The sequence below is a fragment of the Ovis aries genome, chromosome 1 (assembly GCF_016772045.2).
Source record: "Ovis aries strain OAR_USU_Benz2616 breed Rambouillet chromosome 1, ARS-UI_Ramb_v3.0, whole genome shotgun sequence".
In the NCBI taxonomy this organism is placed as follows: domain Eukaryota; kingdom Metazoa; phylum Chordata; class Mammalia; order Artiodactyla; family Bovidae; genus Ovis; species Ovis aries.
In genome coordinates this window covers 62,232,583-62,259,510 of record NC_056054.1, presented here as the reverse complement: position 1 = coordinate 62,259,510, position 26,928 = coordinate 62,232,583, and the positions used below count along the sequence as shown (strand labels likewise).

At 40.2% G+C, this 26,928-nt stretch overlaps 1 protein-coding gene and 1 non-coding gene across 3 annotated transcripts in view; both read left to right on the top strand.

Annotated features, from left to right (window-relative positions):
* The first annotated feature begins 11,813 nt into the window (after positions 1 to 11,813).
* TRNAG-CCC (transfer RNA glycine (anticodon CCC)) lies at positions 11,814 to 11,886 on the top strand. The gene has a single exon. It is a non-coding gene; the product is annotated as a tRNA-Gly (tRNA).
* A 2,942-nt stretch (positions 11,887 to 14,828) lies between these two features.
* The window catches only part of SYDE2 (synapse defective Rho GTPase homolog 2), a 43,880-nt gene continuing 31,780 nt past the window's right edge, over positions 14,829 to 26,928 (top strand). For both annotated transcript variants that reach the window (XM_004002146.6, XM_042250527.2), the window contains exons 1-2: positions 14,829 to 16,256; positions 24,838 to 25,533. In XM_004002146.6, the coding sequence (XP_004002195.4) occupies positions 14,975 to 16,256; positions 24,838 to 25,533 (1,978 nt within the window). In that variant the 5' untranslated portion in view covers positions 14,829 to 14,974. The remainder of the gene's footprint in view (positions 16,257 to 24,837; positions 25,534 to 26,928) is intronic.

The following is a 26,928-nucleotide window of genomic DNA, read 5'->3' as shown; positions in this document are numbered from 1 at the left end:
CATTTTTCAGTTCTAAAATTTCCACTTGGTTCTTCTTTGTATGTTCTACTTTTTCACTGAAACTTTCTATTTTTCTATTTAAGAATGTTTCCAATTGTTTGTTGAAGAAATTACATAATAGCCATTTTAAAGTCTTTGTCAGATAATACCAACATCTGTGTCATGTTGGAATTATCTATTAATTGTCTTTTCCTATGTAAGATAAGATTTTCTTGGTTATATGTACCCTGAGTAATTTTGGCTTATAGCCTGGACAGATTAAATTTTATATTCTGAAACTCTGGGTCTTGTTAAAATCTTATAGAGATTTTTTTTTTTTTTTTAAGAGACAGTCTGGCTAGGTTAAGACTACAAGTTTCAACCCATTTTCTGTAGGTTCTGCTTCCAATATAAGGTTAGTTTTTCAAAACTTTGTGGCACTGCTTATTTCTGTCCCAGGTATAGGTCACCTGGTAGTTAGTTTGGGACATGGGTGGTGAGGTATTCTGTTAATTCAGATCTCAAGGTCTTTGAAATGCTGATTAGGACCAGATCCACACAGGTGTAGCTCATGGTGAACCCAGGAGTTCATAAATAATCTGCCTCGGTCAGTTAAGGCTGCTACAAGAAAAATAACCAGACTAGGTGACTCAAACAATAAACATTTATGTTTCATAGTTTCTTTATTACAATTCCAGGGGGTGGGAAGTCCAAGATTAAGGTACCAATAGATTTAGTGTTAGATGGGGGCCCACTGCTGGTTCATAGGTGGCTATCTTATATGGTGGAAGGGAGGAGGGAGCTCTCTGAAGTCTGTTTTTTTTTAAAGCACTAATCCTATTCTTGAAAGCGTTGCCCTCATGGCCTAATCACCTCCCAGAGGCCCCATTCCTAATACCATCATTTGGGGCAGTAGATTTCAGCACATGAATTTTTGGGAATCACAGATATCCAGTCTCTGGCACAGTCTCTCAGACCTTTCTCAGTTCCTTGGTGCTCTCCTTTTTTGGTCTGTGGGACACCAAGCTGAAGCATTAGTTATATCTCTCTGCTGCTACTTCTATGACTGTGCCTGATATCTAGGGCAAGCAGCAGAAGGATGGAGAGAGAGAAAAAGGCAGTAGGGGTTTGTCCCACCTTCTTGGGGTCACAGCTCCACCACTCAGAGAGAAAGGTTTCCCTTCCTTACAGCGCTGACTTCTTTAGCTGCCATTGTGGCCTCCCCATCACCACCACGGGGACTGCTTGATTTCTGGAGTACAGGAGACTAGGGAGAAGAGAACACCTCAGGGGTTTCCACACTTTTTCTGAGCGTTAGGCGTTGCCTTCCACCTCCATGAGAAAGACTAGAGGACTTCTCCTGGAGCTCTCCCTTTTTGGGCCCCAGTGCCCACTTCTAGGAGTGAGGTTGCATTGCATTCAGGTCGAGGGATCCTGGAATTTAAAAAAAAAGATAAACTCACCACCAATTCAGTGTCCTTTGAACTCTGGTCTTCCCCAATCCTCCTGCTACCATTTATTCTCCAGAGTTTTCAAACAGGTGCTGAATGCTTTCTGTCCTTGTTTTATAATTAAGAGATAAAGAGTGTACATTCTACCCAAAACCCTAGTTTGTTTTTTCGCTTCACAGATATTTCATTGTACTTGTTATGATTGTCTTCTAGGAGGATCCATCTGGACCTGCGGGTGTACATTCAGCTTTCGTTAATAAATTCTACCTGAGAAAGAATTCTCTTTTTTTCTCCCTGTGTGTAATATGTGGAGCAAATATAACTGTGATTCATATATTAAATATGCATTTATTTAATTCGCTCCTAGGGTAAACAGAGACATAAAACTTCTCATACCTCCAGGCAGTCTTAACTTATGCATTGAACTTTGGTTCAGAGCTTTGTTCTCTTTTTATTTGAACAATCTTTGAGTATGTAATTATGAGGTTGCTGACTGGTGTACGTAGTTTAAAAAAAATAGTTTTCAGATTAGCGAGCTTCTGCATTTAAAGAAAAACTTTTTCCAGTGTAGTTTCACAGAGATCCTGGTAAAAATTATATCCTCTATTGGGGGACTTGAAATTCTTGTTGTGAAGTAAGTTTTTATCTTTTCTTTCCTCAGACATATTAGATCAAATATCAATACACTATATACCATGTTGCTGTTTATAATAAAACATCACACTCCAAGATAATTATTCTGTACTACCAGAATAGTATTTCAGTAGTACTATTGATGTTGAAATATTGAGAAACATGATTTCCCAGCAGCAACTACCCTCCATGAGAAGTTAAATTCCACTTCAGCAGTTGTGCATGTGTGAGTATGGGCTTCCCTGGTGGCTTAGCAGAAAAGAACCCGCCTGCAATGCAGGAGCCACAGGAGATGCAGGTTCGTTCCTTGGGTCAGGAAGACCCCCTGGAGCAAGGCATGGCAACCCACTCCAGTATTCTTACCTGAAGAATCCCATGGACAGAGGAGCTCGGCAGACTACAGTCCATGGAGTCACAAAGAACTGGACATGACTGAAGTGACTTAGCACACACGTGTGTGTATGGGGCATGGGTGGTTTCATGAGAATTTTTTCCGCTTTGTCTTTTCTATGTTTTCCACGTTATCTATCATTTTAAAGAAGGAATCGTTTTTATCAAGTTAAAATATGCTTTTTAAAAATGAAGGGATTTGTGTTAGAAGTTTAGAAAACTGGGTTTAGATACTCCTCAGGCCTAAATATCTACCATTAAATGTCTTTCTTCTGGTGTCAGCTGTTTGGTCTGAATGTGGTTATGACAGTTTCTGTTCTATCTACTCCCAAAGACTTTTGATGAAAATCAGACTAAGAGGTGAAGTAAAAACACTAGTCATAAAATTCTTCATTCCTTGAGCTGGAAAAGCAGTTACTCCTTTCCAACAGGCAAGCATGGCCCTCTGGTTCTATCCCTGGACTATACACTCATTGGCAGGACCTAACAGATGCTAGTGGGCACTGAGCTTGGACCCTGTTGCAGATGTTTGAGATCAAGTTCATATCTTTGCATGAAACTCACCTGTAGTGTTTTTCAGCATAATTACCAAGTTTTCATAGAGTGCTGGTACCTCTGTTGACCATTACACTGCTGATGACTTTGTAGGCTCTAATCTTCTCTTAGTGAAGAAAGTGAAAGTGAAGTTGCTCAGTTGTGCCCAACTCTTTGCAACCCTATGGACTGTAGCCTACCAGGCTCCTTTGTCCATGGAATTTTCCAGGCAAGAGTACTGGAGTGGGTTGCCATTTCCTTCTCCAGGGGATCTTCCTGACCCAGGGATCCAACCCCGGTCTCCCGCATTGTAGGCAGACGCTTTACCATCTAAGCCACCAGGGAAGGTGTAGTGAAGAAGCCACTTACATATATTAGTTGAATGCGTAGAGTTGAGGGCTCTATTGAAAAACTAGGATACCATGTGTGAAGGCCTTTCTGAGAGTGATTGCCCAATGAAACATGCTTTCAAGCTGATTATTTGCATCTCTAGGAGCATCTAGGAAAACTGTCATCATGCTTCATCTTGAATGAGTCAATAGAGATGGTAACTTTGTTTACTCTGGTGATAAAACAGATGGCCCTATTCTTCATCTTGAATTCATTACTAGTGTGCGAAAGAACTTCATTAACTCTTGGATGAGATGTTTAGTAATAATGATAAGTGTTTTGTGAGCAGGCTCATGACATGAGACTAGTGTCCAGATTTCAAAAAACGGGTAGTATTCAACACTGGGTCCTGTGGGCTCAAAGAACAATAACACATGATCCTGGCCATCAAGCAAAGTTTAATGCAAGAAAGAATCTCTTTGGCAATTACTATCTTACTGTAAGTAATACCTGAAGGCAGAATTTTTCAGAACAAAGAAATTGTCATCTCTCTGGTGTGTTCATCAGTATTATTACCAGAAATATGCATAAATTTAAATCTTTCACCACTTCAGTTTGCTTATCTAAAACATGTTAATTTAAAAGCTCTCTTATTTAAAAGAACACTCTTGTCTCAGCCGGTTCAGGCTGCTGTAACAAAATACAACAGACTGGCTCAAACAATAGAAATTTTCTTCCAGTTCTGGAGGCTGGAAGTCCAACATCAGGGTGCTCACATGGCTGGTTTCTGGTGAGGGTTTCTCTCCTTGGATTGAAGAAGGAGCTCATGCTATATATTCAGTGTTCGTGTGCCCCCAGCTCATATTTTGAATCTTAATGCCCAGTGTGATCAGATGGTATTTGGAACTGAGGTCTTTGGAAGGTGATTAGGTCATGAATGTAGAACCAAGAAGAATGTGTTTAATGTCCTTGTAAAGAGAGATTCCGAAGAGCTCCCTTGCCCATTTTACGTGAGAACACAGAGGAAAAATGGCTCTATATGAACCAGGAAAGGGGTTCTCACCAGATATGGAATCTGTTGCTGCCTTGATCTTGGACATCTCTACCTACAGTTCAGTGAGAAATCAATGTTTGATGTTGATAAACCACCCAGTCTTTGGTATTTTTGTTATAGCAGCCCAAATGGATGTAAGACAAGCTCACAAGGACTTTTCTATTTGGAGAAAAAGAAAAAATCAAGCTGTCTGGTGTCTCTTCTTACAAGGACAGTAATTCCTATTAAACTAGGGCCCCACTCTCCTGACCTTATTACTTCCCAAAGGTGCCATCTCCAGATATTATTACCCCGGGGCTTCAACATATGAAATGTGGGAAGACAGAAATATTCAGCCCATAGCACCACTTGAAATGTGTTTCTTGAAATCTACCACTTCCATATTGACTAGACATTTCCGCCCTTGCACATGTTATATTCCCCTTTCTGGTATGTGTTATAACTGATGCATGTACCACAATTTAAAATAGCACCTGAAATAAACTGAGTTTTTGCTAACCTAAAACCATGGGGGCATTAGTAAGTTATAAGTGCTTTCACAAAAATGAGACTGAGAAGAAAATAACAGGATTTATATAGTAAAGAAAAGTCTAGCATTCTTTCTGGATTACCTGAAATAGTTAATAAGTTAGTGCTTATCCAAAGTTCCCTCTTCACATATAATTGAATAATCAGAAGATGATTTTAATCGAGAAAAGTTATTAGGCAGTTTTTGGCTTGTTTTTCCCCTCAACTGGTTCCCTGCTATTCCAAAAATAAATAATTCCTTATTCTGTGCTTTAGAGAAAATCCTCCAGTAGAAGAACACAAAAGGCTAAAAATGTGTTTACTTTCTTACCTCTCAGTGTAATTATGGCTTTTTTCAGTAGTTTCTTGCTTATAAGTGTAAGTAATGTTCTTTGGTTTTGTTTACATGAAAGAACCATGAGTTTCCAAGTAAGAAGTGAAAGGAGGTTATTTCTAAATGCTGAAAATGTTTTTGTTTTCTTGGTAGTGAGAGTTTGAGGGGGTCAGAAAAGTCTTACTGTTTAATTTTATACGTCTAGATTTGAATTCAGTCGGTAACTGATAGAGAAAAGTAAACTGTAAGAAGCCATTGGTACTTATTTGTTGAATATGTACAAACTCTATTGAAAACCTAGGATTTAGCATGTGAAAGCATTTCTGACAGCTTTTCCCCAGTGAAACATAGTTTAGACTCTTCTTATTTGCATCTCCAATCTTCCCTTAAAGGTTTCTTTAAAACATTTTCTTTCATTGAGATTTTCCATGAATATTAGCTGGGAGTATAAAGATAAAGAGACAGGAAAACAGAACTTCTTTTAAAAAATAAGATGCGATTTGTTTACCATAAAATTCACCATTTTAAAGTGTACAATTCAGTGATTTCTAGTATATTTACAAGGTTGTGCAACCATCACCACAATCTAACTCTAGAATATTCTCACCATTGTAAAAAGATATCCCATGCTCTTTGGCAATCAATCCTCTTTCCTCCCTTCCCCCAGTTGCTGGCAATTACTAATCTATTTTCTGTCTCTGTGGATTTGCTTATTTTAGATAGTTCACATAAATGAAGTAACAAAATATGTGACTGTGTCTGACTTGGGCTTCCCTTGTGGCTCAGCTGATAAAGAATGTGCCTGCAATGTGGAAGGCCTGGGTTTGATCCCTGGGTTGGGAAGATCCCCTGGAGAAGGGAAAGGCTACCCATTCCAATATTCTGGCCTGGAGAATTCCATGGGGTCACAAAGAATTGGACCTGACTAAGTGACTTTCATTTTCTTTCACTTACCATAATGGGTTTTGTTTTTGTTTGTCTGTTTGTTTTCTGGCTGTACCATGCAGCTTGTAGGATCTTATTAGTTTCCTAAAAATGGATTGAATTCCCCGGAACCCCTCTAGTGAAAGCCTGAGTCCCAACCACTGGACTGCCAGGGACCTCCCAAGCATAATGTTTTTTAAGGTTCAGCTACATGGGGAGAGTAGCCTGGTAGGCTGCAGTCCATGGGGTCACAAAGAGTCGGACACGACTGAGCGACTTCACTTTCACTTTTACTTTCATGCATCAGAGAAGGAAATGGCAACCCACTCCAGTGTTCTTGCCTGGAGAATCCCAGGGATGGGGAAGCCTGGTGGGATGCCGTCTATGGGGTCGCACAGAGTCCGACACAACTGAAGCGACTTAGCAGCAGCAGCAGCAGCATACCCTGTTAAACAGTAGCCAACTTATTTTACCACAGAGGAAATGGAAACATATATTAACTTGCTCTTGGGCGTGAAAATCACATATTCATTAAACAAATATGTATGGAGCACAATTTTACCTGGTGAGATTATGGCATTTAGGTATGTTGCTGGTGTCACATAAACAAACAGAAATCTAATGTAATATTAAATAGTAATAACTACAAGGAAGAGAAATAAAGCAAATGAATGGATAGGAAGTGTCAGGGGTGTTATTTTAGGCAAAGTGGTCAAGGAAGGGCTCTCCAAGGAGATGTTACATCTGAGGTGAGACCTCAACGGAAGGAGGGACTAAGTCACACTGAAATCATTTCAGACAGAGGGAAAAATAAATGCAAAGGCAAAAGTGTGCTTGGGGTATAGGAGGTGCAAGGAAGTCAGTGTGAGTGGAGGGCAAGAAGAGGAGTGAGGTGAAGGAAGTCAGACAGCTAGCCTCAGGTACGTGCAGGGCAGCCCATCAAATATAAGGGATTAGGAGCAGTGGAGTGTCAGGTAATGCCAGCTGGTAGATTTGGTGGTGGAAAATTAGGTGGTTCCCTTGGATATTTCCATTATCTCAGTTGTAACAAAAAAGAAAGGTAATAATTGAGAGTGAGGAGGTGGGTGGTTGATGTCAAAATTAATTTAACAAGAAGAGAATGAAAAGACTGGGCTATTTAGTAGCTTTTTGGCAGCATCCAGGAACCACTTGAAGTTCATGTGTTTTTCTCCAGGGACCTTAAGCCATTCAAGTGTCAACACAAAATATGTGGGGATGTTAGTTTTAGCCAGAGTTGAGGTTTTGCCAGATGTGTAGGACAATGAGAAAGAGGGACAAAAAAGCTGAGGATGTATGCAAGGGACTGATTATACAAAGACTGGGAAAGCATGAAGGGGAGCGACAGACTGGAGGGACAATGGGATCGAAGTGTTGTTGCAGGCAGTGCTGGAGGGAGTGAGGTGGAAAACAGGAAGTGGTATCTACAGAGTCTGCGGTTAATGGTTATGACAAAGTCTAATGTATGACTGTGGGACTGGGTGGCTGAGATGGGTGGAGGGCAAGATTACTAGAGAAGTTCACAAAAACAACAGGGCAGGGTATTAGGTGGGTCCTTTTGTGAATATTGAAATCGCCAAGAATGATGACAAGAAAAATAGTGCAGAAAAAGAAATAGTGAGGTAGGGCTTTCCTGGCGGCTCAGTGGTAAAGAATCCACTGGCCAACGCAGGAGACAGGGGTTCAATCCCTAATCTGGGAAGCTCCCACATGCTGCAGAGCAACTAAGCCCGTGAGCCACAGCTACTGAGCCTGTGCTCTAGAGCCTGGGAGCTGCAACTACTGAAGCCCGTGTACCCTAAAGGCCCATGCTACAAGAGGTCAGTACAATGAGAAACCTGTGCACCTCAACTAGACAGTAAACCCCACTTGCTGCAACTAGAGAAAAGCCTGTGCAGCAAAGACTCAGCATAGCCAAAATAAATACATAAAATTATATAGAAACAAAGAAATAGTAGATGTTAGCATGAACAAAGGGCAAGCTGATAGATAACTGCAAAAGCACAGGCAACAGGTGGTATTTCAAAAGAGCTGTGGAATATTAAAACGATGGGGAAATACTGATCTAGAATGGTAAAAATGAGCAAAAGTTCACCATGATCAGTGGTTTTGGGATATCTGATTGATCAAGTTAAGCTTTGAAGTAGTTCCATCTGATTTCAGATCATTTCCATTATACCACCTCAGGGTTTGGAATTACAGTTTTTGAACCTAAATATCAACATTCTCTTGCTACCCCTGTAGCATAAACTATTTGGCTGGTCTCAAAGTTGTATTGCTTTAAACAGTTGCCAGGATCTATTTGAAAAGTTGGATTCCAATTAAAATTTTGAAAGTTCATACATGTTCAACTGGCTAGTATGGTGAAAAAGCTGGATTCTTTGACCTATAGTTTCCCATAGTCTGGATTTTGTGATTGCATTCCCATGGTGTTATTAATATCTACATATTCCTCAGTGCTCTGTAATTCCTGGAAATTAGTAATCAGATCTTGAGGTTGATCAGACTCAATTTCACTTTTGATAAGAATGCATTACAGGTGGTGTTGTGTACTTGATCAGAGGCCATATAATGTCAGGTTGTCTCTCTCTCCCTTTGTGATGTTAGTAGTCACTGGCGACCTTTGTCTAGATCAATTAGTTGTCCAGTTGCTCAGGGTGTCTGACTTTTTGCAACCCCCATGGACTGCAGCATGCCAGGCTTCCCTGTCCTTCACTATTTCCTGGAGTTTGCTCAAACTCATGTGCATTGAGTTGGTGATACCATCCAACCATCTCATCCTCTGTGATCCCTTCTCTTCCCACCCTCAATCTTTCCCAGCATCAGGGTCTTTTCTAATGAGTCAGCTCTTTGCTACAGGTGGCCAAAGCACTGGAGTTTCAGCTTCACCATCAGTCCTTCCAATGAATATTCAGGACTGATTTCCTTTAGGATAGACTGGTTGGATCTCCTTGCAGTCCAAGGGACTCTCAAGAGTCTTCTCCAGCACCACAGTTCAAAGCCATCAGTTCTTCAGCGCTCTGTCTTTTTTATTCCAGCTCATACATGACTACTGGAAAAACCACAGCTTTGACTATATGGACCTTTGTCAGTAATGTCCTTGCTTTTTAATACACTAAGTTTGTCATAGCTTTTCTTCCAAGGAGCTTCCATCTTTTCTTCCATCTTTTAATTTCATGGCTGCAGTCACCAAGAAAATAAAGTCTTTCACTGTTTCCATTGCTTCTCCATTAATTTGCCATAAATTGATAGGACTGGATGCCATGATCTTCGTTTCTTGAATGTTGAGTTTTAAGCCAGCTTTTTCACTCTCCTCTTTCACTTTCATCAAGAGGCTCTTTAGTTCCTCTTCGCTTTCTGCCATAAGGGTGGTGTCATCTGCATATCTGAGGTTATTGATATTTCTCCCACCAATCTTGATTCCAATGTATGCTTCATCCAGCCCAGCATTTCACATGATGTACTCTGCATTGAAGAACTCCTTTCCCAGTATGAAACCAGTGCATTGTTCCATGTCTGGTTCTAACTGTTGCTTCTTGATCTGCATACAGGTTTCACAGGAAGTAGGCAAGGTGGTCTGATATTCACATCTCTTTAAGAATTTTCCATAGTTTGTAGTGATCCACACAGTCAAATGCTTTAGCATAGTCAATGAAGCAGTAGTAGGTGTTTTTCTGGAACTCTCTTGCATTTTCCATGATCCAACGGATGTTGGCAATTTGATCTCTGGTTCCTCTGCATTTTCTAAATCCAGCTTAAACATCTAGAAGTTTTTGGTTCACATACTTTTGAAGCCTAGCTTGCAGGGTCTTGAACATTACCTTGCTAGTATGTGAAATGAGTGCAACTGTGCAGTAGTTTGAACATTCTGGCAACCCACTCCATATATTGCCTGGAAAATCCCATGGACAGAGGAGCCTGGAAGGCTACAGTCCACGGGGTCGCAAAGAGTTGGACACGACTGAGCGATTTCACTTCACTTCACTTGAACATTCTTTGGCATTGCCCTTCTTTGGGATTGGAATAAAAACTGACCTTTTCCAGTCCTGCAGCCACTGCTGAGTTTTCCAAATTTGCTGGCATACTGAGTGCAGCACTTTAATAGCATCATCCTTTAGGATTTGAAATAGTTCAGCTGGAATTCCTTCACCTCCACTAGCTTTGTTCGTAGTGATGCTTCCTAAGGCCCATTTGACTTTGCACTCCAGGATGTCTGGCTCTAGGTGAGTGATCACACCATTGTGGTTTATCCAGGTCATTAAGACCTTTTTCTGTGTAGTTATTCCATATATTCTTGACACCTCTTCTTAATATTTTCTGCTTCTGTTAGGTCCATACTGTTTCTGTCCTTTATTGTGCCATCATTGCATGAAATGTTACCTTGGTATCTCTAATTTTCTTGAGAGATCTCTAGTCTTTCCCATTCTATTGTTTTCCTCTATTTCTTCGCATTGATCACTGAGGAAGGCCTTCTTATCTCTCCTTGCTATTCTTTGGAACTCTGCATTCAGATGGGTATATCTTTCCTTTTCTCCTTCCTTTTTGCTTCTTAGCTATTTATAAGGTCTCCTCAGACGATCATTTTGCCTTTTTCCATTTCTTTTTCTTGGGGATGGTTTTGATCACTACCTGCTGTACAGTGTTATGAACCTCCATCCATAGGTCCACTAGTAAGTAGATCCATTATTCCTTTAAGGTAAAAATGTTGATATTGTATCAAATCTTGTTATTAGGTTGACAACTCTGCCAAAAAAAAAAAAGCAAACTTCCTTCAACTATGGGTTACCCTGAGGCACAAATCAGCTAGGAAAGACAGGCTATACCGGTTCACTTTTTCAAGGGGCTTATCTGAGAGCTCTTGTGGTTTTAAGGATGCATATATTTTGTCCTTAAAGTAGTTAATTGTAGCTTGTCCTACTTTTAAAATTAGACTACATTTACAGGATACAGTTTCACATTGTGGCTTAATACTTACAGTTAAATGGGAATATATTACAGGATTTGGTTCTAACACCCTTGAAGAGGACTGCATATAGAAGTATTTCAACTGTTCAACAAGCAGCTTTCCAATGTTCAGCTGAATTTCAGAAAAGCTCATAAAATATTGAAAACTTTTCTGAAAGGTGACTAACTAAATAATTTATGAAAATAATGTTTCAAGTCAGTTCAAGTGGAAAATGTCTACTCTCTTTCTCTACACAAGGAAATATCCCAGGGGTGCAGAGGTTTTGGAACCAGATAGATGGAGTCTGAATTCCTTCACTTATTATGTTGACCTTGAGCAAGTTATTCTACATATCCCATAATAAGAGAATCTGAAATAGTGAATATTCTAAAACATTATAAACTAAATACTAGAAAATACATATGTACTTAGCAAAGGCCTCTTTTTAATTACTTTGGTTGGGGGTAGGGGATAAGGTAAGGAATATTGCCAACTGCCAGATACGGCTAGTTATGAAAACATTAACATAAAAATTGTTATATTGATGACATGCCATCTTTGATTCCCAGGGCAATGATGATGTGGTCAGCTTTAGGCTGAAGTACTTTTTACTCAATTATTTATGGAACTGCATGGCAGACCAGAGGATCTCCATAAGGCAGTTTAGAGAGAGGGATCTGGGCAAATGACAAATTAAACTTGCCTTTGGGAACTTCCCTGATGGTCCAGTGGCTAAGACGCCACACTCCCAATTCAGAGGGCCCAGGTTCAATCCCTGGTCAGGGAACTAGATCCCACATGCCATCCCACATTCTGTAACTGTTTGCAGACCTCAACTGAAAATCCTGCATGCTGCAAGGAAGACTGCAGATCCCATGTGCCACAACTAAGACCCGGCAGAGCCAAATAAATAAACATTAAAAAAACAAAACAAAACAAAAAAACACTTGCCTTTGGTTCCAAGAATGGAAGACAAAGCAGCAAAGGGACAGAAACACACCCTAAATTGCCTGTTAAATAACCATAAGATACCTAGATATTTCCCTTCTATCAATGTTAAACTTAGCCCTCTGCCTCAACCTGCCCTGCTCCCCTCCACCTTTTGCTAGACTGAGTTGGTATGACCCCATCTCTAGTTTGCCTCCCCAGCTTGCTTGAGCCCTGTGATCCTAGTTATTTTTTATCTTTTGTGATCGAGCTGACACATAGTTGCTAATTCATGGGGCATCAAAATAATTTCCAAGTCAGTGAGAAACAAGTACAAACACTGGAAAACATATCCCCACCTCCTTTTCATAAGAATATGTTTATTAGAAACACATGAAAATTGAGCTAACTGGGGGAATGGGGTAGAAATTGTTAAAACACAAAAAGATTTTACACAATATAGCTGATGGTCATATCTTGTCACTATCAATTATATATAATGTAAGTTTTGTGGGTGCTATTTTTTTTGGAATTACATTTTTATAAACTTTCTACTGAAGTGTTAACATACATATAGAAAAGTGGGATTTGCATTTGAGTCACTAGAGTCACATAGCTGTGACTGCCTTCATTTCTGTTGTGACCCAAAATACTTACTAAAAATTGTGAACTTAAGTGATAGGACACTCTCAAGTTTACTTACACCGTCCAGCATCAGACTTAGTTCTGAGTAATGCTTAGAACATTGCACAACATTTTATACTAGCCAATGCTTTATAATTCTTGAACACAACAAGTTGACAAGTTGGATTAAAATTGAAGTTCAACCAAGACCTTTCAGGTTATATTTTTCTATTCATTTCAATACAGGTTTGAAACTTACAATATTCTTAACAACTGTGATAACTACAAAGAATAAAAAGATTTTGCAACCAAGAGTTGGAATGCAAACAATTTTTGAGATAGGGATCAAGTTGTGTTTATAGACATCACTGGCAGCTTTACCATCAGTCATTTCCTGTGGGAATATTTCACTGGAACATAATTTTATGCCTTGATTATTCATTAAATAGCTTTGGTTCTATGAAATAAAAATAGGGTAGAACTATAAATAGTAACATATGTGAATTAAAGTATAACATTTCATTGTATTTTCCTAGATGAGAATTAAGATTATTTAATAAATTATGTTCTTACACATCACTGAAAGATTTTGAAACAACACCAATAGAGTATGGTCTAGTGGAGCGTTAGGCAATAGACTGGAAATTAAAGTCCAGTTGTTTCCTTCAAATTAAAGTTGACATTAGTTTTAAAATATTAATTCTTCATATGCCATGTATGTTATACTCTATGAAGAATACAAAAGTCAATTATAAGTAGTTTCTGCCCTCAAGGAATTTATGAATTTTCTTGTACAGGAGACAGTGTACACTTTGTATAAAACAAAAAATAACATACGATGAGTGAGTATGAACAAAGCACTATGGGAGAGTTTGGAGGAAGAGAGATTACATCCATGTGGAAGATCAGAGATGACTTCACGAAGAGGACAGCTAAGTGGAGTCTTAAGGATGGTTAAAATTTCTGCAAATAGAGATGCAAGCAAAATTATTCCAGGATGCAGAGACTAGGTAGACTAGGTTCTAAGGTAGTATAGATCAAACCACATCTAGAGGCTAGAGCCTTTGACTTGTAGAAACAAAAAGGAACTTACATAGATAAATATCGTTGAACACAGGGTAAGTTAGAGCTAAATATTTATCAAATTATGCAAGCATTCATTTATTCGAAAGTATTTCTTGAGTATTTACTTGGTGCAAGTATTGTACTAGGAATTAGTAGTATATTTATGAGGTACTCAAAGGCCCTAACATATAAACGCTAAAAAGTTTAATCCTTAAATTATATTGATTTTTGTCAACCACAATGTCCACCGATCTGTGGCAACACAAGGTATTTTACAGCTGTTAAACAGAACATGGATTTTAATGCTTTTGAGACAGAGTTGGTGTTTCCAAATAATATTGTTTCTAAATTTCAACCCAGTTGTTTCTCATCCCAGTTCTAATGAAAAGTGTTAGGTAGGGGATGGGGAGACTAGCGGCTCCTTTCTGCAAGTTTTGGTTTATGCCAGAATTAATTTTGTCTTAGCATGCATTAACTGAAAGACAAAGAAAAACAGCCTGTAAAGAGAGACACCAATGGTGATCTTTGGGACAAAAAGATTTTCCTAACTGAAAAGGAATCGCTGCAAATTTCCTTGAACTAGCCAGCTCCCTGTACAATTAAAATGATTCAGAATGTTTCTAGAACACACTGCACTGAGATACACCTGTACTCATACCTTGTCCGTCAAAACAATCTTTGTTTTCTCTCAAGCTAGGACTTGCATTAGACACGCCTCGTGCAATGGTGGCAATGGGGGTGGGGGGTGGGATGGGGGGTGAAGGTGACGAAGTGGCAGCCTGGAGGGCACTTTCCCTTTCTCTGTCTCCCCAACCAGAATTCTGCAGCTTCCCGCTCAGACTCACCTTCCCGCTTCTTATTTTTCCCGCCTCGACTCTCACTGCACCCCTCTCCCAGCCCCCATGACGCGTTCACTGTCTTATCCGTCGTTCTTTCAGCTCTCACCCACCTCCCTCTCCGCCCTCCGCCTCGCCTCGCCCAGCGCGGTGCGCCCACCTGGGGAACTCAGCGCTGCACCAGCAGCCCGCGCGCCCCTTCGCAGCCGGGAGCTGCGGGGCATGCGCTCTGAGGCGGCGCCGCCCTCCCCCACCCTTGCCGCGGCAGAGTTATGCCAAGTATGTGAGGAGCCCGAGAGGGCCAGCGTCGGTCATGGGGAGCCGCCGCCGCCGCCGCCGCCTCCGCGAGCGCAGCTTTCTCGCGAGCGGGGCTCCGAGTTATCCCCGCACCGGGGGCGAGCCTGGCTGCTGAGGCGGAGGGGGATGACGGACCCTCTGAGGAAAACGTTGTCCAGGCTCCGGGGAAGACGGGGTCCCCACGCCACCGGGGGGCTCGGTCTCCGGGCGGCCGCAGCAGCCACCGTGGCGGCCTCTTCGGCTGCCGAGGGAGACGCAGGTAGTGCCCGGGACGCCCCCTCAGGCGAGCGCGCCAGCGGAGCTCGGCCGAACCTGGAGCGGCTCCCGCCGTCGCCTCAGGCGTGGGGTCCTGAGGCGGGGGTCCTGGGAGGGCAGCCGGCGAGGTCGGGGGCGCTCGGGCCTCCGCCGCGCGGCTGGAAGGAGGCCACCCCCCCGGGCCGCGGACTCAGTCGTGCCTTTCTGTACGCCCCGCCGGGCTCCGAGGGCAGCGGAGAGGACGAGGAGGAAGACGCCGACTACTACGAGAACCTGCCGGGAGACTTCCAGCCTGCATCCAAGCCTGAGGGGGCGGAGGCGGAGCTGTGGCCCCCGCCTCCTCTAGCCGTGGGCTCCTCCCCGGGGGCGGAGGGCGGCCGCCTGGAGACAGGCAGGCTGCAGACCCAGTTGCGAGAGGCCTATTATCTGCTGATCCAGGCCATGCACGACCTGCCCCCTGACTCCGGCGCGCGGCGGGGCGACCGGGGCTGGGCAGATCGCGGTTGCCCTGCGGGAGCCCGGGCTCCGGGCCAGCCGCCTTCCCCCTGCGGCGCGGCGGACCGCCGAGCCTACCCCCGAGACTGGGAGCGCGGAGGCGGCGGCTGCCCTTGGCAGCAGGTGTCCCCGCCCAGGTCGCCTCCGGGGGAGTCGGGGGGAGGCCGCCCACGGACTCCTCGGATGCGGCTGTCCTGCAGCAGAAGTCTCGACAGCCTCCAGGTGGGTGCCAAAACGCCTCCCTTCCAGCGGTGGCCGAGCGACAGCTGGATCTGGTGCGGTACGCGCGGGGAGCCGGACCAGCCGCCGCCACGTGGAGGCGGGATGCACGGCTGGAGCGGAGGCAGCACCTGGGCCGCGGCGCCCTCGGGCCCCCGGCTTCCCAGATCCGAGGACCCTGGCCGCTCCACGGGAAGCCGCGGCAAAGGGGACGGCCAGGAGGGGCTCCCCTTCCTCAGGCCGCCTGCGGTGACAGTCAAGAAGCTGCAGAAGTGGATGTACAAAGGACGTCTGCTGTCCTTGGGAATGAAGGGTCGCGCCCGTAGGACACCTCCCGATAGCACGGGTGCTCAGGCAACCTCTCCAAATCTGGGCGCTTTGAAAATGCGGGAAAGCCAGGTCCTGTCGGTGCCTCCAGACCAAAGAATTACGCTAACAGGTAGGATGCCTTGGAATCAACATGCTAACTCTTTGAGCCTTAAAGTTTACCGAGCGGGCTTTGGTTTTAGAGCGAAGAAGAAGGTTATGGTTTTGCAGACAGGTACGTGCCCGTGCCAAAGTGAGTGTCATGTCAATGGCAGCCTAATACGATTACCCGGTTACCCAGGATCATACGTTCTCTCGTTTTTTTTTTTGCTTTTATTTATTTATTCTTTTTGACAGTGGCATGAGGAACTTGGGGGTTTTGTCTTTTCTTCTCTAAGAACCAGTGTACCTACCTTCTCCTAAGCGAAACAGTGAGTAAAGGTTAAGTTCACCACACACTTTTTAGTGGATTTAAGAGTTGGGCGGTGCTGCCTTGATTTTTATTCTTTGTAGCTCTAGGCGACCTGTAGACTTTTGTGGAGTTTGTGAATTTGAATTTGATCCAAGTTAGACTTTATGGGCTTTTTAAACTGTCATTTTAGTCATTACACCTCCTCACTCTCCCCCACCCTAGGAGCGTTCGTGCACACAGACATATACAGAACCCAAACCCAAAGCCAAAGTAAACCGAAAAAAATCTATCATAGTAAAAAAATTTTTTTAGTCGGGTAGGATTTCACTTGTTTCTTATCTTCATCTTTCTCTCCCCTCCCTAACCCCCAAACCTAGCTCTAGATAATCTTCTTATTGTGGAAAATGAAGGGCACTTGGATTTTAATCAAAAGAAAAGTATGTGTTATATACTTTTAAAGAAAGTGTAGACATTTAAAGTCATTTGTAAAAAGTATATTTGTCCTAATAATGGAATTTTGCTCCCTGTTTCATATGTGTGATTTTTAGTTTTCACTGAAGGTTTACATCATCAATTCTAGAAATCTCTGAAGTTGTAAATAACAAAAAATTCTCTTGTGAAAGAAGTACCTTCAAACTGAGCCAAAAACAACATGATCTTTTGGATTACACTCTTAAAGACTTTAAGTGAACATAATGACTTACATATTAGTAATAATTTTAAAAATATTAAATGCTGAAATGTAAAAGTATTCACAGTATTTGGCTGTTTCCCTGGTAAGAATTACAAATCCTACAGGGCTAGTTTTGTACACATTAACTTTTTTAACCAATAAACACAAAACTGAGGAGAAACAAAGTTCACAAAACTTTTTATTACACAATGAAGACAAGTCAAATGATTCACTTCAAGTGTATGCAAAACTAGAAAAGTTTTTCTGAATCTATGAAGTTTAACCCACACCTGTCAAAATTTTCCCTCAAACTTTTTCCATTCCATCTAAATAAAAAGATAGTAGAATGCAGATTTTTGTGAAGAGAGATGTACTTTATGCTGTTCATATTAAAGTATTCATTTCCAGTAGTAAAGTATTTGTAATCATTTATTATATTTTATTGCTATTATACCTTTATCTCCACTGATTTTGGTACAGTTAACTCTTTGTAAGACAGTTAACTTTTAGCAATAACAAAAATCTGTATAAAACTTAAGTAAAATATGTATTACCCTTTTGTTGCAAAGGTTAAACATTACTATCTGATGGCTTTTAATATTCTCAGCTGTTGTGGAAAAATTCAAGTTTTTTAAAAATAATAATAAATGAAGTAACTTTTAAGAATGAATTCATTGACTTTTTTCATTGAGAAACTAAGTAAATGAAATTAATTTTAAAATAAATGACATTAGAATTACTATGTGATTCTATGTATAAATTAGATATTTACTGTGTATAAATTAGATATTTCACAAGAAATCTAAACAAAAGTTTAGGTAACCTCTAGTTTAAAAAAGTTACTCAGATGTTTCCTTTCAAATCATTAGTTTATCTTTTAGGAAAGATTAAAAATACTTTATGCAATGTTTATATATCTAGTATAGATTTGAAGAATTTAGTCTTTTTTAAAAAACTACTTTTTATGATGGTTAGTTCAATTTTCTAAAAACATTCTGGATACTTTAAAGGGTCTGCATATAATCTTTATTACACCCCCATCCCCTCACTACCACCCCCACCCCCCGCCCCAACGTGAAGGTATGACAGCTATTATTGAACAGCAACAGCAAAAGAAAATAAGAGGTTAAGTACTTTGCCCAAGGTCACTTAAACTAGTATATGGTTTATGTATACTAGTATATAGGTCCAAACTATTATGTGGATTCAAACTCAAGTCTTTATAACTCCAAAATCCCTATTAATATAAGGTCAAAGTAACTTTATGGGCTTCCCTGATGTCTCAGTGATAAGAAATCTGCCTGCAGTTCAAGAAACCTGGATTCCATCCCTGGGTCGGGAAGATCCCCTGGAGGAGGAAATGACACCCACTCCTGTATTCTTGCCTGGAGAATTTCATGGGATCTCAGAGTCGGATGACTGAGTGACTGAGCACACACACAAGCAAAGGGACTCTAAATTTCCTTAGAGGTTTGATCTAATTAATTCTCTTAAATTGCTTGGATTGAGGAGATGGGAAATAAGTAACTTCCTCAAAGTAGCAAAAAAGTTGAGGGACTCCTAGAATAGAATCAATTGCTATATCCACTTTATACTTTTACCTTTCATTAGTTCAAATTGGTTACTTGGATTCTGTTTTTAATCATGTTTTCTAAAAAATTAACCAGGCAGTCCTGATGAAGCAGTACATTCTTGATTGTATAAAGATGTTAAATAGCCTAAAGGTTTCTATCACATTTTGCTATACAATATGATTTGTGATTTTCAAAATACAGTTATAGTTAGAATTTATAACATGAAACAACTATATTGGGGGATAGAGATACCTAGTCTACATAGGTGTTTTGGAAGGTTTTGAGACCATATGACAAATGGAAGCCAAAGTGGTTTTCTGTTTTGATTTCTGGCTCCTATTAAGAATCATTAAAATTTTTGATATTATAATGCTGCCAGTGATTTGATGCAGAATGTAGTGTTCACAGATTGGCCAGTTTGTTACTAGTTGAGATGATTAATTGAGAAATCCAAAATCATTCCATAGTAAATACTGTTAAGTTTCTGCAAGCCGTAAAAGGGAATTTAAATTTATTTACTGACTATACTTCATTATAAGTCATTATAAATTTAATTAGCAGATAGTACTCAGAAATAAATGGAAAAGTTTATTTTCCAAGTTGAGCACCAAGTTGAGCTAGCTTGGCCTTACTGCTTTGGAAAACAGTTAGCCTACTTTGGCTCTACTCTTCTTGTTCCGTGATCTGTGAAAAAAGAAAAATTAGGGCAGGTAACAGGTAGTATTAAATAGCTGGTATGATCTTGTGCATTATATCTTAAATTGAAGTTGACAATGCAGATTCCTACTAATTCTGTTTTCTGAAATATATGTAGCTCCATTTTTGTAACTTTATGAGTTATATTTTCTTTATGGATTTTTCCAATAAATTCTTTCATGCATTAGCCCTTTCAAGACTAGTAAAACTATGTAGGCAAGTAATTTTTGTCTGTCTTCTACATCTAAATCCTTCTGTTAGAAATTCTGCCATCGTGGCCCCAGAAGCAAGCAGGTCCATGTTTTAGTTTCTGTTTTTTTGTTTTGGGAAGAGTGCCATAAAACATCAGAGTTGCTGGTGGCAGGAAAACACTGAGAATGACAAATTCAGCAGAAAACAGTGTTGTGTTGCTTTTTGAAAGTCCTACATTTCTAAATGGTCCTTAATGTTTTGAGAATCTCTATTGGTTGTTAAAATGAAGGTTTAATATGTATGAGGGTGGGACTTTGAGGTTCTACATTTTAACAAACTGCCAGTATAGATGTTATTTGGTATACATTTTTAGAATAGTAAGGCTCTGTAATTCTCAGTACCTCCAATCACCTATCTTGATATTTTGTTAAATGTTTTGAAAAAGCATTCTACTTTATTCTGGCACTTGATACTTATACTAACCCCTTTATTAGAGCAAAGCGCTTGACCTCTTTCTGCTTCAGTTTTTTTTGTTTGTTTGTTTTTTGGCTGTGCTGGGTCTTTGCTGTTGTACTTGTGGTGAGCAGCCTTTTCATTGTGGTGGCTTCTCTTGTTGTGGAGCACGGACTCTAGGCTCACACGCTTCAGTAGTTGCAGCATGAGGGCTCAGTAGTTATGGCCCATGGTCTTAGTTGCTCCGGCATGTGGGATCTTCCCAGACCAGGGATTGAACCCATGTCCCCTCCATTGGCAGGTGAATTCTTAACCACTGGACCAGCAGGGAAGTCCTTCTGCTTCAGTTTTGTAAGCATGAACTTATATTTACTACTTATCTATGACAAGTATAAGCAGCTCTCTCTGTGTTGGTCTTACCTTGCACCAATAAAAGTAAAAGATTTTAGAATCAGCAAGAGAGGAGGCCATATAATGTAATGGCTAGTAGAATAGAGATTTTGGGTTTCTGATCAAATCTACCACTTACCAGGCTTATGACTTTGGACAAGTTACTCAACCTTGCGTAGCCCCAGTCTTCAGGCTGCTGTGAAGATGAAAAAAGATAATCCGTTTGGTACCATACCTGGCACTTAGCTGTTACCAAGAGAAAGGCAAGCAAGCTTTGTGAAAATATTGCCTGTCCCAAGTCATTAAGATTCTGGCTGGATAGTGATCTGAAGTTGAGAAAGACAGCCTTAAGGAACACTGGGAATTGAACTAGAGGACACCACTTTAGGAACAATAAAAACTCTTAAGAAAAATGCTGTATGCTAGCTTTGGGGATAGAAAAGTAGAGAAGGGAAATTTGAGACTGTTTTTAGTTCTCTGAAAGTAAGGAGGAGGCATAAGAGAGGAAAAGACAAAAAAGGCACAGAGGAAAAGATGAGCAGAATGAAGAAGTGCTTCTATAGTGGTGCCCTCTAGTTCAATTCCCAGTGTTTCTTAAAGCTATCTTTCTCAACTTCAGATCAATTGCAGATCACTCTCCAGCCAGAATTGCAAACTCCTAATTTATCCCATCTCTCCTTCCCCTCTGGTAATCATAAGTTTGTATCTGTGAGTCTGTTTCTGTTTTAGAAATAAAAGTTCACTTGTATCATTTAAAAATTGTTTTTAATTTAAAAATTTTTTATTTTTGGCTGTGCTGGGTCTTCGTTGCTGCAGCTGGGCTTTCTCGAGTTGCAGTGAGTGTGGGCTTCTCTTCATAAGCCTACATATGGACTTAGTTGCTCCAGGACATGTGGGATCTTCCTGGACCAGGGATTAAAACCATGTCCCCTGCATTGGCATGCAGATTCTTAACCACTCGACCACCAGGGAAGTCCCTGTATTATTTTTTTAGATTCCACATATAAGTGGTAGCATATTATATTTGTTAGACTTATTTCACTTAGTATGATCATCTAAAGGTCCATCCATGTTGCCACAAGTGGCATTATTTCACTCTTTTTATGGCTAAGTAATATTCTATTGCGTATGTATGCATTACATCTTCCCTATCCATTCGTCTGTCAATGGACACTTAGATTGCTTCCATATCTTGGCTATTGTAAATAGTGCTGCTATGAAAATGAAGCTGCATGTTTCTTTTTGAATTAGAGTTTTCGTCTTTTCTGGATACAGGTCCAGGACTGTTGTTAGTTTTAAGTGTAAAGGAGACAGAACCAAACTCTTGAATCTTCAGGTTTCATTGATTAAAGTAAATTAAATTAATTCAAGATATTTATTGAATATCTATTAAATGTTTGCATATTAGATTCTGAGAGAGTGGAGGTAGGTATCCTTTGGTAGTAGTCCAGGTGTACTCATGTAGACTTTGTGATCGGTTTGAGTGCTGCCTCTTCCATTTACCAATAGGTGATCTCAGGCAAGTTACTTGACTTTTCTGAGTAGTACTATATAGTTTCAAAGTATTTTAAACATTACCTTACTTAGTCCTAGGAGCCACCCTATAAGGTTAATTGGGTTGATACTATCATCATGTTCAGAGAGGGTCACCTACTTCCCTACTTTTAGTAGCTGGCATGCTGTGGGGGAGACAGGTGAGAGCATGGTTTGTTGGCAGAGTAATATCTCTGCTTTTCAATATACTGTCTAGGTTGGTCATACCTTTCCTTCCACAGAGTAAGCGTCTTTTAACTTCATGGCTGCAGTCACCACCTGCAGTGATTTTGGAGCCCCCCAAAATAAAGTCAGCCACTGTTTCCACTGTTTCCCCATCTATTTCCCATGGAGTGATGGGACCGGATGCCATGATCTTTGTTTTCTGAATGTTAAGCTTTAAGCCAACTTTTTCACTCTTCTCTTTTACTTTCATCAAGAGGCCTTTTAGTTCCTCTGCACTTTCTGCCATAAGGGTGGTGTCATCTGCATATCTGAGGTTATTGATATTTCTCCCGGCAGTCTTGATTCCAGCTTGTGTTTCTTCCAGCCCAGCGTTTCTCATGATGTACTCTGCATATAAGTTAAAGACAGACTTAAGTTTGAATCCTAGGGCTAGCACCTTGACCATATTCCTCATATGTTTGAAGCTTATGGAACTAATTCAACCTGTCTCAGGATTACTGTGGTGGGTTAAAGGAGGTTAAGGGCTTTCTTATTGCTTTATCTCTTGTTCCTGCCACATAATAGGCACTCAGTAAATATTTATTGAGTAAATAAATATCTGACATAGTAGGCATTCATGGGAGATTTCTTCCCTTCTAAGTCTGTTCCTCTATTCTTGCCTCTGGAACTAATTGAACTTGAAGCCCAGTTTGTGTTTAAGGCTTTGTTTTGTTTCTAAATTAATCTGCTTGATTAGGTAACATTTAGGGTTATAAAAAGGGCAAATTTACATTTTCAAATGATTTTTTTCAGTAGAAGGGAGGTTACTGAAAACCTTTATTATACATGAACCAAATTTTTTGGTTGTTGTTAAGTTCCTCAAAGTTTAATATGGTTTTATCACTCTGTTACTAGACTACTATATTTTACTTGCTGTAATACTAAAATGAATCAACCGTCTACGCACTCAAAGTAGCACAGACCATAGTTTACAAACCTGGCATGATCTTAAAATTAGAAATATGGTTTTGTTTTAATTATTTATGCATAGTAAATTAGCATTAGTTCAGTTCAGTTCAGTTCTGTTCAGTCACTCAGTCGTGTCCGACTCTTTGCGACCCCATGAATCTCAGCACGCCAGGCCTCCCTGTCCATCACCAACTCCCAGAGTTCTCTCAGACTCACGTCCATCGAGTCGGTGATACCATCCAGCCATCTCATCCTCTGTCGTCCCCTTCTCCTCCTGCCCCCAATCCCTCCCAGCATCAGAGTCTTTTCCAATGAATCAACTCTTCACATGAGGTGGCCAAAGTACTGGAGCTTCAGCTTTAGCATCATTCCTTCCAAAGATATCCCAGGGCTGATCTCCTTCAGAATGGACTGGTTGGATCTCCTTGAAGTCCAAGGGACTCTCAAGAGTCTTCTCCAACACCATGGTTCAAAAGCATCAATTCTTCGGCGCTCAGCCTTCTTCACAGTCCAACTCTCACATTCGTACATGACCACAGGAAAAACCATAGCCTTGACTAGACGGACCTTAGTCGGCAAAGTAATGTCTCTGCTTTTGAATATACTATCTAGGTTGGTCATAACTTTTCTTCCAAGGAGTAAGCGTCTTTTAATTTCATGGCTGCAGTCACCATCTGCAGTGATTTTGGAGCTCCAAAAAATAAAGTCTGACACTGTTTCCACTATGGACAATATATATTTAATTTATTGACTATCACTGAAGCCGGCTTTATGTGACTTTTTGGAAGTGTAGAAATTTTCCCCTTTATATGTAATTAATGTTATACATTTTTAGAGTCTTATCCATTATATTAATACATGCACATATCTAAGTATTTGATGTTCTACATTGGGCTATGAATTCCTTAAGGGCAGGGACCATTTTGTTCATTCTTGTATTCTTGCTACTTAAGCTTGTGCCTCAGTAATATAGCTGTGTTGTGTTTATTGTGAGACAGGATACTTAGTCCTAATCAAGGGCCTTCTAGGGATTTTTAATTTTTATTTTTGCTCTAGATATTTAGAACTTAAACTCTGTATGAGTTGCTACTGCATTATGTGGTTAGAAAACAAATGTTATTTTGAAATTTCAATAATCAGTAAGATAATTGAAATAATTAGTAATAAATGAGATACATTTATTTTGAAAGATTTATTCAATCTTTAGATTTATTTTTTAAAGATTTTATTAATCTTTCTGTGAAAAGGTAATAATATTACTTTGTAGTTTCTAAAGTTCTTGTAGTAGTGAGTTGAAAGTTACTCATATTAAAGGCATGCTGTGTACCAAGCATTCTATACAAGCTTTTTATAAAGTATGTTTTGCTTAGGATAAAGCTGTTTTAGCCCTATGATATTTATAAAGGTGGTTTCAAAGTTTGTTTATCGTTTTTCTTAAGAATTCTTACGGTACCTGATAACTAAATAATAGAAATCATGTTTAGGTGGAAAATCCAAAGTTTTTCTTATTTAAGTTTAGTCTCTGAATGTGATTAATATTACACTTTTTTTTCTTTTTATCTTTTTAAAAATAGTATTTTAATAACTGGTCTAAAGTGACATGTCTTTCTTGGTATGTGAGGTATTATATTCTACCTTCTTTTTTTCTTTGAAACAGATTTATTTGAAAATGTCTGTGAGTCTTCAATGAAGAGAAACGAACTTAAGGATCTGAAGGATAATATTGGCTTCAGGGGTCATAAGCCACTTAACAGCATCACTGTGTCAAAGAAACGCAATTGGCTATATCAAAGTACTCTGAGATCTTTTAATTTGGAAGAAGAAAATAGGAAATGCCAAGATATAAGTCATTTATCTGTTTCACCTATTTCTCTACCTAAACAGCAGCTGTCACAACCTTTTCTCAAATCATCTGAAGAATATTGTACGTATATGGTGTGTAATGCTACAAATTCTTCATTATCAAGAAACTGTTCATTAGACTTTAATGAGGAAAATGATGCAGATGATGAAGGAGAAATATGGTACAACCCCATTCCTGAGGATGATGACTTTGGTATTTCAAATGCCTTGAGTTTTGGTGAGACAGACTCTGCTGTTCTGAAGTTTCCTGATGTCAGTTTGAGAGTATTATCTGGCAGTAACCTAATGAAAGCAGAGCAGTACACTGAAGACTTGCTCTGCCCTTCTGAACACACAGGCGATGTTCAGCCCACACAGTCAAACGAGATAAATCCTGTAGATTCCATCTGTCCCACAGAGTTTGTGCAGCAGTACAAGCAAAGGCATAGACACAAGATGCAAGAACGTATAATTATAGAGGACAGGCCCATGTTGAAATCTCCTTTTTCAGGTAAAGATGATCGTATATCTGCCATTTCTTCTTTCATTTTCAATTCTTTGGCAGTATCTAAAACTAAGTATAGATGTTTATTGTAGCCTTGAACCTTTCCTTACAATGTGAGTGTATTTTCATGAAACTAAAACTCAAAAAGATTTATAAACACTTTTATGTACATGCTGGTTTAATTATTCCTATCACAGACTTTGTTTTGTAAGGGGTGAAGGAGCTGGAATCCTACACCAACTTTTAGTGTGTATGGTGTGGTTTAATGTCTGTCCATCGAGGCAGTAATCACCTTTCCCTTAGTTGAAAGCATGGAGTCACGGGGACTGGAAAAGATGTATTCTTTGTGTATGTCTTGTTTTGCTTCCTTCATGTATTCATTCATTCACACCTAGCCTGGCCACAGGTAAAAAATTCTGTGTTCAGTATACTAGTAGTCATTAGTTTTCACTTTTGTGCCTACATTTCCTCAGAAACAAAGGAAAAGAAGAAGAGACAAAGAGACCGGAGGTGAAAGTAAATATTTTGCAAATAGGTGCTACAATAGATACGGAACCCAGAAAGGAAGTAACTGAATATATATTAGGTTGAACCATATGAAATTGCCAATATTTAACAGCTTTTGACCTGAAAAAAACCTGATATTTCATACAGTTCAACCTAATGGTTTTATTCTTTGATTTCTGTTGTGCTTCTTTTTAAATTTAGTCCCAGATGTAGTACCCAGAAAACAGAGCATAAGCACTTTTGAAGTGAAGTGAAATTCTCTCAGTCATGTCTGACTCTTTGAGACCCAGGGCAGAATCCTGGAGTGGGTAGCCTGTCCCTTCCCAAGGGGATATTCCCAACCCAGGGACTGAACCCAGATCTCTCACATTGCAGGCAGATTCTTTACCAGCTGAGCCACAAGGGAAGCCCAAGAATACTGGGTAGCCTATCCCTTCTCCAGTGGATCTTCCCAATCCAGGGATCATACGAGGGTCTCCTGCATTGTAGGCGGATTCTTTACCAACTGAGCTATAAGGGAAACCCTAAACACTTTTAGTTGCAATTATAAAGTGTTGTTTAGAAAGCAGTTCTAAAAAAAAAAAAGAAAGAAAGCAGTTCTATTTTATATCAAGGCATTTTAATTTAGAAAATTTCAAATTATAACAGAATATTCAACTATGTGGAGTGTAGCAGGTGTTGTTAGTACTTGTCCATATACATTGGGTGTTGTTATTTATTTAAATGGTGGCAGCCTACTTCCAAACATCATTATCTGCATCTCTACTTGGAGGACTCCTTCCGAAGTGTTAGGGAGTCTCCTGCAGGTCAGCCTGAGAGTGCCCTTCAACTCCTGATTGACAGGAGTTGGTGTAGGCCTGCACCAGCTCTCTCCACCCTTGTTGGGATAATTCT